Source organism: Fusarium poae, chromosome 3 (genome assembly GCF_019609905.1).
Source record: "Fusarium poae strain DAOMC 252244 chromosome 3, whole genome shotgun sequence".
NCBI classification, from domain to species: domain Eukaryota; kingdom Fungi; phylum Ascomycota; class Sordariomycetes; order Hypocreales; family Nectriaceae; genus Fusarium; species Fusarium poae.
Window position 1 is genome coordinate 2,898,034 of NC_058401.1, and position 17,048 is coordinate 2,915,081.

At 50.8% G+C, this 17,048-nt stretch overlaps 4 protein-coding genes across 4 annotated transcripts; 1 reads left to right on the forward strand and 3 right to left on the reverse strand.

Annotated features, from left to right (window-relative positions):
* Window positions 1-280: 280 nt before the first annotated feature.
* FPOAC1_008358 (uncharacterized protein) lies at window positions 281-3,753 on the forward strand (the record flags this gene model as incomplete). Its single annotated transcript, XM_044852802.1, has 2 exons — window positions 281-2,479; window positions 2,545-3,753. The coding sequence occupies 2 exons, from the start codon at window positions 281-283 to the stop codon at window positions 3,751-3,753; spliced, it is 3,408 nt and encodes a 1,135-aa protein (XP_044705472.1).
* A 939-nt stretch (window positions 3,754-4,692) lies between these two features.
* Window positions 4,693-5,552, reverse strand: FPOAC1_008359 (uncharacterized protein; the record flags this gene model as incomplete). Its single annotated transcript, XM_044852803.1, has 4 exons — window positions 4,693-4,828; window positions 4,881-5,134; window positions 5,191-5,416; window positions 5,488-5,552. 4 exons carry the CDS (start codon window positions 5,550-5,552, stop codon window positions 4,693-4,695), a joined length of 681 nt encoding a protein of 226 aa, XP_044705473.1.
* A 983-nt stretch (window positions 5,553-6,535) lies between these two features.
* On the reverse strand, window positions 6,536-8,027 carry FPOAC1_008360 (uncharacterized protein; the record flags this gene model as incomplete). Its single annotated transcript, XM_044852804.1, has 2 exons — window positions 6,536-7,686; window positions 7,742-8,027. The coding sequence occupies 2 exons, from the start codon at window positions 8,025-8,027 to the stop codon at window positions 6,536-6,538; spliced, it is 1,437 nt and encodes a 478-aa protein (XP_044705474.1).
* A 782-nt stretch (window positions 8,028-8,809) lies between these two features.
* FPOAC1_008361 (uncharacterized protein) lies at window positions 8,810-15,175 on the reverse strand (the record flags this gene model as incomplete). The annotated part of the gene is made up of 2 exons (XM_044852805.1): window positions 8,810-9,927; window positions 9,979-15,175. 2 exons carry the CDS (start codon window positions 15,173-15,175, stop codon window positions 8,810-8,812), a joined length of 6,315 nt encoding a protein of 2,104 aa, XP_044705475.1.
* Window positions 15,176-17,048: the final 1,873 nt, after the last annotated feature.

Genomic DNA, 17,048 nt, shown 5'->3' on the forward strand with positions numbered 1-17,048 from the left:
ACGATTTTGACAATCATCATATCGTCTCTATCATCTTGATCGTTCTCTTAATCACGAGCATCTTTCCCCATCCCCTATCCCCTATCGTCATCCCGCATTCCGCATCCCCTACGCTGCAGCAGCTCATCACAGCTCGCATCAAGGCGTATTACCCTTCCCTATTTCTTGCAAAGCACTGCATCACTGTATCACTGTATCCTAATTCTTTCCCTGAATCACAAACCCTATCCTTCACACTCCCCTATTTATATCGCCGCGGTGTCGCGTGCCCGTTGGCAAGATGGCACCCCCAAGCACCCCCAAGAAGTCTGTTCGCCGTCCTCCTGGTCGGCATCAAACTCGAGACCTCCCCCAGCTCTCTGTTGCACCTCAAAGTGTACTAGACCAGAGTTGTCCTCCACCCGCTTTCCGACTCCCCAACGCGTCTCAGCGTCCCACAGAGCCTCAGATCGTACAGCAGCCTCATCTTACCACTGATTTTCAGTCCTTCGCTACCGGTGGATCATCATTTGGTGATTACTACACATTCGGTACTGCGTTCGCCTATACGGGTGATTTTGAGAACGCAAACCTAGATCTCGCCCAGCCTTTCCCTGCTTTGGGTCTTCCCTCTACAATTCATTCTAGAGTTGACACTACACCTGTTGATCCCCAGCTATCTTCGGGCGGCTACCAGGTCTCAACTCCAGCTCAGACTACAACTTCTCAGCCCCAGGGTAATCCTAAAACCAACCCAGCGGTCTCTTCTGTTCCGCAGGTCCCTACTCACAAGCAACTTCAGCCCACAGTTGATGAGCGGGTCTTGACTCTGCCCTCTACCGTTGCGCAGACCCCAAGCCAAGCTACCCCTCTGGCTGAGTCTACTTCTGTACCTGCCTCTGCACCTGAGGGTCTCTCGGAGCCACCTCCTCCAACGACTGGCAAGCGTGTGCAGAAGGGACAGCCAAAGAAGCCTCGCAAGAGAAACGTCAATCAAGTTGACGGTCAATCTGCTCCTGGACCAGCTACCAACAAGAGAGCCACTAGCAAGTCCAAAGAGGCGTCTGAAGATCAGCCCGAGGAGCAATCTAAGGCACAGCCAAAAAAGCCTCGCAAGAGAAACGTCAATCAAGTTGAAGGTCAATCTGCTCCTGGGCCAGCTTCCAAAAAGAGAGCCACTGAAAAGCCAGAGGAACAGTCAAACGAACTGCCAAACGAACTGTCAGAGGAACAAGCTGAGGCAATTCTTTCGAGCGACCAAGTCCCTCAAGTTTTCAGCAAGTTAAAGCAGACCAGACAAAGCCGAATCAATCGGTGGACACAGGCCTTTACCGAGACGGTGGAACACAATCAAGTAGAGGCTGAAGCCTTAATTGACAACTTCCAACCAGTCCAACCTCAGCCAGCTACCCCAGTTGTTGACCTGACTGGCGAAGGTCCTACTGAGAAGCAACCTGCGGAAAAGCAGCCCGCCGGAGATCAACCCGCCGGAGATCAATCTACCGGAGAGCAATCTGCTATGGATCAATCTGACGGAGGTCAACCTATCGGAGACCAATCTGCCATGGATCAGCCTGCCATGGATCAGCCTGCCATGGATCAGCCTGCCATGAATCAACCTACCATGAACCAGCCTGCCATAAATCAACCTACCATGAACCAGCCTGCCATAAATCAACCTACCATGAACCAGCCTGCCATGAACCAGCCTGCCATGAACCAGCCTGCCATGAACCAGCCTGCCATGAACCAGCCTGCCATGAACCAACCTACCATGAACCAACCCGCCGGAGATCAACCTACCGGAGAGCAACCTGCCATCATGCCTCAAGGCATGCCTGACTTCAACCAAACTGCAGTCAATAATGCTCAGAACCAAAATCCTGTTGCCAGATCTCCATGGCACTATGCCGACAAGGACGTCCGACGCAAGATCAAGATTGGCAACGTTACCCTTTCACGTGCGGGCTTGGGACTTCCCCATTTCCTTGATAGAGATCAGATTCATCGTCGAATTTCTTTGATTGATCAAGAAATCCAGAATCAGAGAGGCAGAGCACCTATCTTACCCCCATCCGAGCTTGCTCAACCTGGTCCAAAGCCTTTCACCCCAAAGGCCTACAATGTACCTGCCAGCATCAAGGATTCTCGAGTTCGCCACTTCTTCGACAAGAAAAACCATGATCTCTGCACCAAGAACAAGCAGATAGATTTGGACAGGAATAATCAAGCTGCTAAGGGCACGCGATCCCGTCGTGAAGAGGCTCTTGACAAGCACCGCGAACTTGCTAACGAGATGGCTATCGAACTGAACTGGTGGCGTATCAAGGCCATTTCTCTCGGTGCTGATTTCAGAGAATGGGACCAAGTCCCTGATACTGTCAAGAGAAACATGAGAAAGGAGATGACAGAGAGAGTAGAGAAGCTGGAAGCGGCCGCCGCAAAGGAGGCAAAGAAGCAAAGATCGGCCATTCACTCTGCCCGAACCAAGGAGAACGCAGTAAGTCAGAAGTCTTTCCAAACCAACTCAACGAATAAGAAACATTACTAACACCTCGTCTTTAGCGACTGTCAAAGGAGGATGAGGCCCGAAAGAAGCAGGAGATCCAGGAAGTCGCTGCCGCTTATGCTGCTGAAGACCATGCTTTGATCGAGAAAATGGCTGATCCAAACTACCAAGCAACGCTCCCCAAATCTTCATCCGCCGCCGCGGGTCGTAACACTACGGCCAACGGTCAGAACTCTAACCGCAAGAAGAGAGCCAGTGCCGTTGATCCAGCCACCGAGACCAACACCGCCGCCAATGCGACTGCGGCTGTTACTACTGAGACCGTGGCAGACACTACCAACAATGCTGGTCTTGACGATACCATTGCCCCTGGCACCATGGCGACTGACACCATTGCCCCTAGCACCATGGCTACCGACACCATGGCTACCGACACCATGGCTACCGACACCATGGACTTTGGCAGTATGGACTTCGGCAGCATGGATTTTGACAACATGCCCCCTGCTGATCACACACCCTCTTACGACATGCCTGCTGGCGACATGCCTTCTGGCTATATTTCTCCTTACGCCATGCCTCCTGGCAACACACTTGGCTTTGGTAATGGTGCCCAAGTCAACACCAGCATTGCTCCTCAGTTCAACATGACTTCTGCGCCAATGTACGGCGGTGCCAGTGTTGAGATTGCGACCTACCCTGACACTCAGAACAATGCTTTCGGAAACGTTCAGACTCATCACCAGCAGTCTTCGGTCCTTCCTCAGCGAGCCAACAACTGTCAGGAACTTAGACGACAACCTTCTAACGTCACGATGTTTGATGCTCAGGACGAGGCGATGCAGCCACTCGACCCTAACATGGGGGCCATGATGGACGAAACCTCCCCCTATTGGGAGACATCAAACGCCCCTAGCTCAAACACCCTTACTTCAAACATGCATCCCAGCTTCCAAGGTCCTATGGGGGATGTCAGCACTCTCCCACCTAACACAATGAGCCACAGCATACATGGTCCTCTGGGAATTCCTAACGATATCGGCCAGAACTCGGACAACCTTGCGGACGGCATACCTTGGTACAGTGAACCCGAAGTCCTTGTCAGTGCATTCCTTCCCAGCCTTCGGAAGAACCAAGACCAGAACGAGTCGTCCACCAACGGCAAGGAGAGCACCGATCAAGTTGACACCAGTGCCGACTCTTCCGCATACCCTGATCCTATCGAGGAAAGCTACATGTCTCGATACCTCAACCTGTCACCATAATTGGGTTTTGACACACATGCTCGCTTTGAGCCTTTCCTAAACATCCACGCATCATTGCCACGACATCGTGACCAGATGAATGGATCAATTTCACTTTTTTTTTTGTTGTGTGAACGCCATCTCGAAAGTTGTTTGCTTGATTTTACTTCTCTTATTTGAACTCTTGTCTTTTCTCTGCATCTTATTCGACCTTTCGATTAGCACCACAGCGCTTTCAACTTACTATGCATTGCGGTTGACGATACCGGCCAAGAACTTTGTTCTCATCGAGGCACATATCAAGTATCATTCAACCACATCAGCACTAATTTTTCTGCATTCATATCGGCGTTACGGATATTGCATGATCTGTATCAGGACAGATACTTGCCGCGAAGGCCAGACGCGTTTGATTTTTAGCACACACGCAACAAAAGGCGCTCTGGTTGAGCTTGCATCGGCATCAGCACGAATGTTTTATGCAAGACTGGAAGGAAATGATTTTACCAGCACTGTGCTCGGCGTTCAGGGTGGTATACCCGCTCCATGAAGGAGAAATGTTTGCCGCGAAGGCCGGAAGGGAATTGATCTGCTACGGAAAAGCGGTCGGCGTTCAGGATGAAACTATTTGCAGTCTCGGAGTAGACTTTGGCAAACCGGTTGAGAGGATTGAACTGCACATTGAGGATTGCATTGCCTCCGGAAAGCCCAATAGGAAATGGGGCCTGTATAGAGTTTTGTAACAGTATCAGAAGTCTGGAAAGAAGCAACTTAGATGTTCATAGAGACACTGGTAACCTTCACAGACATAGAAATACTAGACATAAAAATCATCCGCGTCTCTTCTGCTATTGTGACTTGGTGCAAATGAACTACGACTCTGATCCATCGCCTTATGGGTATAATCGACTCGACATTTCTCATTCCAACATAATCAAACGTGTTTCCTTTGGTGATTTACTAAGCTGTGATCGTAGTTTCAGGCTTAGGTTCAGCTGTCTCTGGATCATTCCTGGGCTGCTGCACGAAGGTTGAGCCTGTAGGATCAGCCAGACAAGCTTTGACGAAGAAGACTGTAGTGATAATGGTGAGAATCCTGAGAGTTACCATTAGTAAGTGTCATGTTTCTGTAGAGTCTGTAGGCTCACCATGTAGCAGCGCCGAGAGCGACAGCAGCAGCCATCGAACCTCCCCATGCATCAAGCTCCCTCACACGTCCAATGTAGTAGCTATTGTACAAATGGTAGAAATCAGCTGTCCACGCAGCAGCCCATGCCCAAGCGGCCAGCCACAAGATGGACGATATGACGAGGGTGGCGAAGAATATAGAACGGATGTACAGCTGAGGAGCAAAGAATTCGGCGGCGAGCATGCATCCTAGAACGATCCAGGTGAAGATTGCCTAGGCAGTGTGAGTTGGATGTCTTGTGGAATATTGGCAAGGGGAAAGGAGTTTACACTGAAGATGATCAAGCCAGCTGGACCATCACCGCCGTAGTAACGAGCCCAGCTACTAAGGAGGGAAACGTTGTATGCTGCAGCGATGAGGGCGCCTAAGGACAGAGCGATGGCTGCACCGCGGATAATGGTGAGCCACATGGGCATTTTTGGAACGCCTTTGGCTGTTAGGCCCATACTGGGAGTTGTCGTCGCCATGTTTCTGTAGAGATAGATGGATCCAACACTGTAAGTATCTGAGAATGGTATGTCAGTATCTGAACACAGCAAACTGGGCGTGATCACGAGAACACTTACTTGTAGTATGACGAATAAATCAGTCGGTTAATCACTTTTACCAAACTGTGGAGGGAGAGGGACATGGTCTCTATAAGTAGATGTTTTCTCCACTCCCTCCTCTTGTCAGGTTCTCAAAAGCAAGCATAAATCAGTCGGTAGTTGCAACACAGATGCGGTCACAGGTACAGGCACAGACAGGGCTGAAAGGGAGATGGTCCACCCTTGTTGGTGTGATAAGTTGAGCAGATGCGCCACGCACCGCTAATAATCATGTAGTTGCAGTTACGAATATCTCTTATTGGATTGAATTTTCAGCTATGGCCAGGGTTGTTGGGTTATTAGTTCCTCACAGATAGAGGCACGTAGATCTTGGTCTGTACTGGCTATCTAGAAAGTTGGATAGTCCTTCAGCCAAGGCATACCCTAGACTTGGCAGCGCTAAATTCCAGTCCCATAGATGAGGAAAGGTTTCTTGTTAAAAAGATCAACTTATTTTTAGCACGTTTGTTTGTTCATGTGAGGGTCTCTGCATCTGTTACATCTTGGATACGTACAGCCAGCGGTTAAAGAACCAGTAATACAAAAGTGTCTTGTGCCTTTGCCCTGCAGTTTAGACTGTAACTCCATGATTTATGCCCTGTCATGTTTCACTTGCGTAGATCATTACAGGGGTTTATCGTATGCTACCATTCCCTGCACTTTTGTTTCACTGTCTTAATATCAAAGTTGAAATTAAATACATAAACATGTCTTTCTCAGCCTCTTTGTTACATGTTACAATAGCCAATTTAGATAGACATTAAATTGAAACAATTTAATCTAGATTCTCTGCTTTGGCTACCTAATCACTTAATTTTGGCACATGAAGATGGTCTGATATTAATATGAAACAGGTCGACGTGTCTATCTGCCACTGTAACTCAGCATGAAACAAATTCGGTAGAATAGTATGAATATTAAATTAGGCACTTTAAGCAAAGCTGTACCTTTCTATGGATGAGATTGAATCATTAAATCTGCCATCATTAACCATACTCAGCCCATTTGCTTCATAGGTAGTACTTTACTACTGCCTTGCATGGACCACTCTTCCCCTCACCCAAACTTGCTTCACGTTCCGATCATCTCCGTTAAACAACCACTTGGCAATCTTCTCTTCCCAAGTCTCCCACCCAAAGATGTTGACGTTGCCATCTTCCTCTGCGATTCCATCCATATCAACACTTCCTAGTCGAATCAACTGCGCATCCCATTCCATCCCCTCCTCAAACCCACCGATTCTATCTTCAAGCCCGACCACTTGTGCTCCGCCGCGAGTCGCAAGGTACAAGACCTCTTCCACTGTCAACTTGTTCCGTTCCTTGTCTTCCTGCAGACCCATGGCGACATGCCGACTGACGAGAGCTGCTTGCCGTGCCGCTTCGAGAACAGAAGGGCTGTAGCCGCCGCTCATATCCGTGCCGAGACCAACAGTAATGCCCTGATCCCAAAGCCAGCGCACTCGAGCGGATCCACTGGTGAGGGAGCTGTTACTGCATGGACAATGTGAGACCTTGCTTCCACGCTTTGCTATTAACTTGGCCTCTTCGTCTGTCAAATGCACAGCATGTGCCAGAATCGTCCGGGAAGTCAACAGGCCGCACTCGTCGTAAAGCTGCGTATATGACTCTGATTCTGGAAACAACTCCGCAACTAGTTCAATCTCCCCTTCGTTCTCCGAGACATGTGTCTGTACAGGAAGATCTAGCTCCTTCTGGATCTTTGCCAACCCCTTCATCGACTCGCTAGAGCAAGTCGGTGCAAAGCGCGGCGTCAACACAGGCGAAACCAGCTTGAACCCTGGGTCGATCTTTTGCACGTGCTGAATAGTCTGTCTCGTCTTCTCTAGTCCTTCTTGGACGCTCTCATCGCGGTAGTAGCTGGGACACATGTCCGGGTTATCCATGCACACGCGGCCTACAAGAGCTCTTTGTCCGATTTCCAGACAAAGATCGGCAAGAAGGTTTGTCGCCGCTACGTCGATTGTCGCATAGTAAGCTGCCGTTGTTGTTCCGTGAGAAAGTGTTCGTCGCACACATGAACCATATACTCGACGCGCCTTGTTCAAGTCTTTGAGACTGGACTCGAGGGGAAACGTGTATTTTTCTAGCCAGTCCAGAAGTGTTGTTTTTCCAAATATTCCCACATTCGGGTACTGAGATGCATGAACATGGGAGTCTAAGGTTTGTTAGTGTATGCTTTGTCAAAGACACTCTATGGGTAAGGTACTCACCGACAAACCCAGGGAAGAAGAACTCGCCAGGTTTAGCGATATGAACATCAACTTCACTCAGTTCCCAGCCCAGTAGTTCATCAAGTCTCTGTTCAAGCTGATCTCGGTCGCAACCTTTAGTGTCAACTTTGACAATCTTGCCCTCTCCATCAACACAGACAAGGGTATCATGATGGTAGTTGAGTTCTTTCGGGCTTTTGCTGGAAATAAACGTTCCGAAAAAGACCTGCTTCTTCGAGTTTTCCATGTTTGAAGATCCTGTATTTTGATCTCTTAAGAGAAGCATTATTGTGTTGATGAGTGGTAGATGGAGTGAAAGTAAGGGAGAGAGGGATGATGTAATATCTCAAAGCGTTGATCGAGCCAAGAGAACAAACAAAAGGTCAACAAGAAAGAAGCGAGAGCCAAAAAGCACAAACCTCTTTTTCTAATCTTGGTATCCCGGACTTATATACATATTCATCAACACGTAAACTCCCATGGCTTAGATCCATTGACCGATATATCTATCTCCTTGTTAGCGACCAAAACGGACTTTGGCTCCGTGATAGGCCACCTCCACCTCTTGTCCGTCTCCGGCTGTCGCCGGCAGCCGAATTAATTCATTGGCATGCAAACGGGAGTCAGTGGAGACAAAAGGTACCTTCATTGCCGAGGCATCGTCAGCTGAATCTCAAGTACCTCTTGTCCAGCTCGGTAATTATTCCCATCATCAGCTTCCATCGTGTCACGAAATAAGTATCCCAAACGTCACACAAGTACAGGCAAGAAGGCGATCAATCAGAGTTGAAAGTAGATAAATGTCATCAAACATTCAACATTGTCTATCAAGTAAAACAAGCAAACTAACGCCCCTCTAGCTAAAGATAACACGATACATCGTAATATACTCATCCCAAATAACAGTCCAAACCGGGATTCTGTAGACCTTCTCTTCATAATCATCCATCTCTAATCTTGTCTTCCGTCATAACATGTCTTTGCATGATTTCCTTCCTCATTTTAATTATCTTCTTTTTCTCTTGGATTTTATTCTTTATTTATTTTTATTTTTGTTTCCGCAACGGCTTAAGCAGCACGGCCAGATCCCTCGTATTCGCCGCTGGAGCTGTCGCTACCCTCAACACCGTTGGCAGCAACCTCATCCTGGTTGTACTTGTCCCAGTTGGCCAAAACGGCACCAATCTTGGGCGAGTTGGTCAGCTTGTAAACATCCTCAAAGTACTCCTTGGTGAGCGCAAAAGGTTTGGCTGTCACGTTGGGAATGTACTTTCCAACCAGCTTAGAAGGATCAATGGAAGTCTTGTTGATCTTCTTGAGCAAGAAGGAACGGAAAGGCTTGACACCGGATCGGAGGAAGGTTGAGTGGAAGGGCACGTCGATACCTCGGAGAGGGATGGTAGCGAAGCCACGCTCCAACTCGAGGGGTGTAGGCTTGGCCAGGGTCTTCTCAGCACAGCCGCGAATAATCTCGCGGAGGTGTCCCTTGACCTCCTCAATGTTGTCCTTGACCTCTTCAATGTCGACCTTCTGGATCTTGATGAAGTTGGTTACACCAGCAAGAGTGTCAAGCGCACGGAGGTCACCAGCGCAGACGTACTGCTGGTTGGCAATGTTGTAGTTGACAATCTCGAGAAGCCAGCCCGTCTCCTCGGCAATGTTGTCGACAACGAACTGGAGAGCAGCTTCGTTGAAGGTCTTGCTGATGCGGCTGGGGTTGACAGCGCACATGGAGTAGTTGGATCGGCCAGCGGCATCACGCTCAACGGCAACCTGCATGGTGAGACCACGGTAGAACACAACTGACACCAAACTCTCGATGGGCATGACCTCAGCAAGGGCAGCCAGGGCCGAGTATTCACCGAGCGAGTGACCGGCAAATGTGCTGTTGTTGGGCACAAGTCCCTTGGCCTTCATGTCCTCGAAGCTGGCCTTCTCCATGAGGGTAAGGGCAGGCTGTGTGAACTGGGTGGCCGAGAGAAGACCAGTAGGGGATCGGTAGGTGTACGAGGTGGTGGTCTCGTCGATCTCCTTGAAGATCTTCTCAGACTTGATGCTACCATCGGCGGCAACGGTCTCAAACGTCATGGCGATGTAGTTCTGGCGGATAGCCTTACCACGGGGGCCACCGAAGTGGATGGTAAGCTCCTTGGGGTTGTTCTTGACGATGTTGGTGATGGAGAAACCTGCCATAGATTAGTAAATAGAATATGAATCATGATGCGAATACAACTTACCATAAGCGTCGAGAAGGTACTTGTCGGCGCGGTCCCAGACCTCCTTGGCAACAGGGCTGCTGGCGTACAGCTCCATACCCATACCCTGCTCCTGAGAACCTTGACCAGTGAAGACATAGGCGGTAGCGGGCTGCTCAACCTCGGCCTCACCTTCGAGGACCTTGTCCTCGGTCTCCTTGTTTCGGACCTCGACCTTGATGATCTTGCGACCAGAGACCATGCCAGAGTGCTGAAGCTTGACCTCAAGATCATCGTTGGGCAGGACCATACCAACCAGCGAGGCGTGGAAGCTTCGGACACGTCCAATGTTATTCTCAGCAGCCCAGGTCTCGATGAGGCTTCGGACGGAAGCACTGGAGTACATGCCGTGAGTGATGGTACCAGGGAGGTTGGCGTAGCTGGAGAAGACACGAGAAACGTGAATGGGGTTGTAGTCACCGGAAACGCGGGCGTAGTTCTCGTTGGAAGCAGGAGCTCGGAGGGCGAGAGGGGACCTTCCACTGAGAGGGATGGCGTTCTCAAAGTTGATGGGCTGGTCAATAGGCTGGCCGTTACGTTCAAGGTAGTCGATGACAGGGTTGCCGTGAGACTCTCCGGTCTCGTAGTCAACGCTACCAACCTGGATGATCTCCTTGGTGGGGAGCTCGAGAAGGACCTGACCTCGGGTCTCGATGCTGCTGAAGACAGTCTTGTTCTTGTAGCGAACCAAGCTCTGGAGGCGGAAAGTCAGGGTCTGGCCGAGCAAGTCAATGTTCTGAGGAAGCTCGTCCACGGAGAACCAGTCCTTGGATCGAAGGATAGCGACATCGCGGGTTGTGGCAAGGTGAACCTGGATGGGTGTCTCGACCTTTCGCTGGAAAGTGTTCTCATAGTCGGTGTAAGTACCGCGGTACAAGAACTGAGAGGTGACCTCCATAACAGGCTTGCCATCACGGACGAGAGTACCACAGACCTCGACCATCTTACCAGCTTCCTGGTTGATGACGGCGTTGATCTGGGCAGTGGTAGAGACCTCGTCGCCCTTCTTGAGAGGCTCAGCGCCAGGGATCATGCGGAACTGGTTGGACAAGTGGACGAGCTTCAGGAGATCACCATCAATGGTGCGAGGGAAGATGGGCTTGGTAATAGCCTTCCAGCCAATGACGATGGCAAAGTCCATGGGAGCGTAGACAGTCTTGCCAGGTCGGTCGACAAAGGCCTCGCCAGTGTTGCCGACAGCATGGACGAAGTCGTTGATAGCCTCACCAGTGATGGTGGTCTTACCACCGTCGAACTTGGCGGTGACATCAGCATCCAAGTCAAGGGCCTCCTCACCGAACCATGCCTTCCAGTAGAACTCCTTGATGCGGTCGTTGCGACCCTCCATAACCTCACGGATAGGAGAGTAACCAGCCTCAGGGTGGTAGGTGAACTCCAGAGGAAGAGCAGCAGGCTTTCCGAGAGCAGTGGTCTCCTTGATCATGTTGACCTGGATCTTGTTCTCGCCGACAAGCTTAACCTCGATCACATCGATGTACTGGTTGTGGCGGGGCTGCTCGCGGACAACAATGGTTGTCTTGGAAGGATCGTTGGGATAACAGATCTCAACGAACAGACCACGAGAAGGAGCAAAGATGCGTCGGATGGGGTTGGTCTGAAACTTCTGGCCCTGAGCAACAACATCAGCCATGAGCAAAGCATGGCGCCAGTTGCGGTTGGGACCGGCAAGGAGAGACAGCCAAGAGTCAAGCTCAGGGAGGGTGGCGGCAGCAGATGACGACAGGCGGTAGGTGTTCTTATAAGTGTCATAGCTGACAGTTAGGCCCTCAACATCAAGAGGAATCTCGGGATCAACAAGCTTGCCACCAAAGTACTCGATGTAAGGGATGGAGGCCTTGTTGTCGTTGTACAGATCTCTAGCGAGGTACTTGACATGAGTCTCGTGGATGTCATCGAGAATTGACTTGATAGGCTGGTCAATCTCAGTAGAGAACTTGGCAGCAGCAGGTCCCTGGAGAATGCAAGTGCGGCCAACATCCTGGTCAACAACAGCATCCAGATCTTCAGACTGCCATAGGGAGTCCTTCTTGAAGTAGAACTCGAAGTTGTCGTCAAAGACAGGAATGAAGGTGACAGGCTTCTGAGTGGGTCGCATGCACATGATAAGGAAGTGCTGAACATCCTGGGCGTTGATGATCTGAGTCTCGGCATCGGGGTAGGCGGCGAGAACGCGGTCGATAACCTCGAAAGGATCGCTGAGCTCGGAGTAGCTCTGGAGAAGAGAGGCCTGGCCAGGGGTAGCGGTCAGACGCTCCTCGAGACGGTGGATGTAATCACCGACAAGAACAGTGTAAGAGCGGTCGATCCAGCGAGATTGGTGCTTGACGTAGAGGAGTTCGACAAGACGTCGCAGAACCTCGGCATAGGTCATGTCATCAAGGTCGACAGCCTTGCCTTCCTTATTGCGTCCGAACCAGACCTTTTGGCAATCGTCGTTGAGCTTCTTGATGTAGTAGTCCTTGTTCTTCTTGAGCTCGGCAACGCGCTTCTCCTTGGGAAGGCTGAAGATCTTCTGGTCCATCTCGGCCCAGAAGCGAACTCCACGAGTGGCGAGCTTGTGGATAGGCTCGCCCATCTCGGATCGGACAGTAAGAACACCACCAGCAGGTCCCTTGTAAGTCTGTTCCCACTCATTGTCCTCCAGACCAGGGGCAGCAACAATAGCCTCCTTAGCGGCCTTGCTGGTGTGAGCCTCCTTGGCAACCATCATGCGGCTACCGAATAAGCAACCGTCGAAGGGCATGGGGGGATAGCCGTACTTCTTGGACCAGTCACCAGTGATGTAGGGGTAGGTGTCATCGGCGCCACCGAAACCACTACCGGCGACGAGAATGATGTTCTCTTGTCGTCGGATACGACCATACATCTGGAGAATAGGGTGGTGGAAATCCTCGAAAGAGTGGTGACCACCACCACGGCCTCCAGTCCACTGAAGCATAACAGGGAAGTGAGGGTTGGCCTTGGCGATGTTGATGACGGACTGGATAGCATCGAGAGAACCAGGCTTGAAGCTGATGTGCTTGAGACCAAGGGTCTCAATGTACTCCTGTGCAACCTCGAGAGAAGGAACACCAGCACCGATGGTGAGACCCTCAATAGGAACACCCTCAGATCGGAGCTTCTGGATCAAGGGAATTTGCCATGCCATCGCACGAGGGTTGACGTAGATCAGGTTGATTGAGATACCACGACCAGCAGGAATAGCCTTCTCAATCTTGCTGATAGCGTCGGTCATCATGGGGCCAACGAAGTAACCACCACCAGCAAGCTCGATGTGGTATCCAGCGTTCATGGTAGCAGCGACAAAGTCCCAAGGAACAGTGCAGGGTGTCATACCGGCAACGAGGACTGGGGGAAGACCAAGAAGACGACTCATCTTGGTATCGAGGTAGGTTCGGCCGCTCTTGTTGGTGACGAGCTTGGGACCGAACTCCTTGACCCAATCGATGGCGTACTTGACGGCGTTCTCCTCATCTCGGTCGAAAAGCTCAGCCTTGTAACCAAGGTCGTTCATACCACCATCGACGGTACCAGCCAAGATGACACGGACACCAGTGCCCTCCTTGTTTCGGCTTGTCAAAACACCGAGTCCAGAAACACCACCAGGACCAAAGTCCAGAATATGGGTGGCATCAGGGAAGACGGTAGCCTTCTCCCAGTTGACAGGGTCGCGGGTAATCAAACGAACCAGAGCAGGGATGATGTTACCCTTGACCTCCTCTCGAAGATCCTTGCCAGTGTTGGTATCGAAGACAGCAATTCCGAGATCGCTAGAGTCGATGCTGATATCCTTCAGGTCCTCGTCGATCATGGCAGTGGCCTCAGAGAGGTACTTGCTGTGGAAAGGAGCCGTGATGGGCAGGAATCGGTTGGCGAAGCGAACCTTTCGCTCAGTGAAGGGGATTCGGTTCTGATCCAAGCCAACGGGGGCCTTGACCTTTCGCAGCTGGGTGTTGAGACCGTAGAGAGAGGTTGGAGGTCCTGTCACAACTAGGTTTCGGGGGCTGTTGATGAGGGAGATGCTGATGTGGCGGTCTTCGGGAAGGTACTGGTTGGTAGCATCAATGTGCTTCTGAACCTCAGTCTGAGGAAGATCTCGGATGCTAAGCATAGGAGTGGGTGAGCCCTCTCCATGCTCCGAGGACTCGCGAAGCATAGTGGGAGTCATTGAAGTAGTGGGGAAGGCCTGCTGGCTTCGTGTTCCGATCCAGAAAAGCATAGTCAGAACAGAGTTGCTGATATCTTGCCATGAGTCCCAAGAGTCGGCAGCAGCAGTGGCGGCGGCCATGACGATACCTTGAGAGTGACCGGTGGAGCCAGTGATTCTCTCTCGCAGCATGCCAGGGTGCACACCAAGGACCTTACATGTCACCTCGTAGTGGGCAAGCTGAACGAGACCAATAAGAGGGAAACTGACAGGTGCCGAAATCAGGTAGTCGACGTCAGGAGTCGAATCCTCGTGGTGAAGCCAGTTCATGATGTCCAAACCCTTAGGGAACATCTTCTCGGCCTTGGGGTCTTTGGAGAGAGTCTGGAGGAGCTCGGCTGATCGGGTGATGAGATCACCGACGAAGCTCGAGTATGTCTTGAAGATTTCTCGCAACTCCTCAAAGTACTCCTCAATGTTACCCTGACCACCGAAAATTGTGTAGATTTCGGCGTCGCCATCCTCAGCAGCTCGGAAGAGGGCTGAGGCATGGGGCTTGATCGGTCGGTTGCAGACAGAGCGAGCGGTGTAGTAGCTGCGGATGAAGTCCAGCTTCTTGGACTCAATGCCGGGCAGGTTGGCGGCAATAGCGTGAGCTTCGTTACCACGGAGGAAATTACGCTCAAACTCGTTAAGGACGAGCTTCAAAACCTCCTCATAGGAGCCAGCATCGTCATCCTCGCCCTCATCAACCTCGTGAGCGATGAGATCAAGGTATCTGGCAACCAGGTCGGGAACTGACGATGGCTCGTCATCCTGGGCAAGCTCGTCGGTGGCTTCGGGTAGCGTGGCGACAAACTTGTCTTTCAACTGAGAGGCGTGGAAGTGAAGGTTGGTGGGGATGAGGAAGGAAGTCTCGAGAGAGCCGTGGGAGAGAGTCAACGGTCGAAGAGAAGCGCTGGATCTGGGGGTGGAAATGCCCGTCTGGGCTCCTTGACCGGCGCCGTACATGATGAGTGAAGGGGTATCGAAGAAAATCTGCAGTGGCAAGTAAAAGCCAGAGGTTAGTTTTTGCAATTGACGGTTCAACCACTCTCCGAGTGCCAATGGCTCACAAACCTATGAATTCAAGTCGTAACAACAGAAACGAAGTCTGATGTTTTCCCCGAGGACGCTGGTGAGAAGAAACCGGCTGTCCTTGTTTGCGTAGAGGCTGGCTGGTCCCCTGATAGGTGGGAGGGGGGTAGAAATTAGTAGAGAATAGCTTTAGAGTCGGTGGAGCGCAACACGGCACAAGACAAGACAACACCAGCCAGGCGCAAAGGGGAGGAAGAAGAAATGAGGACGATGATGAAAGAGGAGGATGAAGATGGATAATCTCAAGGAGGGAAAGAGGTCTAAGAGGGATTCAGAAATTGGTCCCGACCACGGTATAAGTCAAAGATGAGAAAAATCGAGCTTGTACCGAATGCCGCCTGTATTGGCAATCAAAGGCAAGCGAGGGTGTGGTTGAAGCAGCTGGAGTCTTGGAGGGGCCGCCTCAGCGAACTGGAGTAGCAGGCCAAAAATTCAGTTCTGTTGGGGATATGGAGGGGTACGTATCCTGGCCTCTTTTTTGCTACTACCACTGTACCAACAGGCGGGCAGCTTTTTTGCTTTCCCCTCCACAATCCGGGCTATCTTAGTGCGAAGCTCAATGGATGGACTTCGAGGAAGAAGAAACGAATCCACCTCCCGCCGTTGTGAGACCATGAGAGCCATTCCATTGGCATGCACCGCATTGGAGGCTCGCTTGATCCGCTGGGACCCCACGACATTAGACACCCCTTGCTGCATGATGCTCTTTACCAAAGAGGGACAAGGGGACCATCATTAGCAGGGGTTGGGTTGAGAAGAAGGTCAACGAAGGGGAAGGGTCCTCTCCAAAGTACCGGTACCTCGACGCCATACTACACCGTTCTGAACAAGATGCTGCCATCGCTTAAACATCAAACTGTACCGGAAGACTTCGGACGTAGATGGTTACAATGGGTTCTCAGCCACTATTCTTCAAGGACTCTGAAGGGCTGGAACAATGCTTGGAGTCGCCGTGGGTAGGTCTCATTCTGCTGGCTTAGGGCGCCTGTGAGGCTGCTGTTGAGCCATGGTGACACCTAGCGGAAGGACGGAAGGCTGATGGTGTTTTTTTGATGAGATGTCGATTCGTCCGTTTCGGAACACGCGATTCTTCCCACAGACCAATAGTTTCCTCTCGTCGTTTTGGTTTGGATCCAAATATGGGTTGGGTCTGTTTTGTTGCCACAAGGTTTTTTGTAGGTTGCATTCAACTCAATTTAATCCTCCTCAGTAAGTCCCCTATCTGTCCCCGACATAATCATCATCAGCCATCGCATGATAAAATCGTCACATAATCCCTCAGCAATTCTGAAGTGACAGTCTCCTGCAAGACACCTCGTCATAGGTCTTTGAATCTCTTTCTGCTTGAATAGTTCGGCAATTCGGTTAAGTAAAGGTTTCATCGTGGCACTTCTTCGCCCTCCTCCCGGGTAGATGGCGAGCCTCAAATCTCTACTAGCGGTGTCGACCGAATTTTCTACCTTCGCGGTGACCATTAAGGGCTGATAGAATCCTTCCATGACTAGCGAAGTGGCAAGCAACATTTGGCACTAGCAGCCTCGAACAATATCTTTCGATCAATTTTTGGAGATGCAGTTCTGGGTTCTGCACTCGGCGACTACTTTACAAGCCGTTCTGCTGTATTGTAGTGGGTTGCAAAAAAAGAACAGTACCGACTTAGTGGTTGATGGAAACATTAGATCAGTCTTGGAGGAAATATTGCCTAAGAATGCACTACTATTTTCATCCGAACTCCTGATTGTCGAGT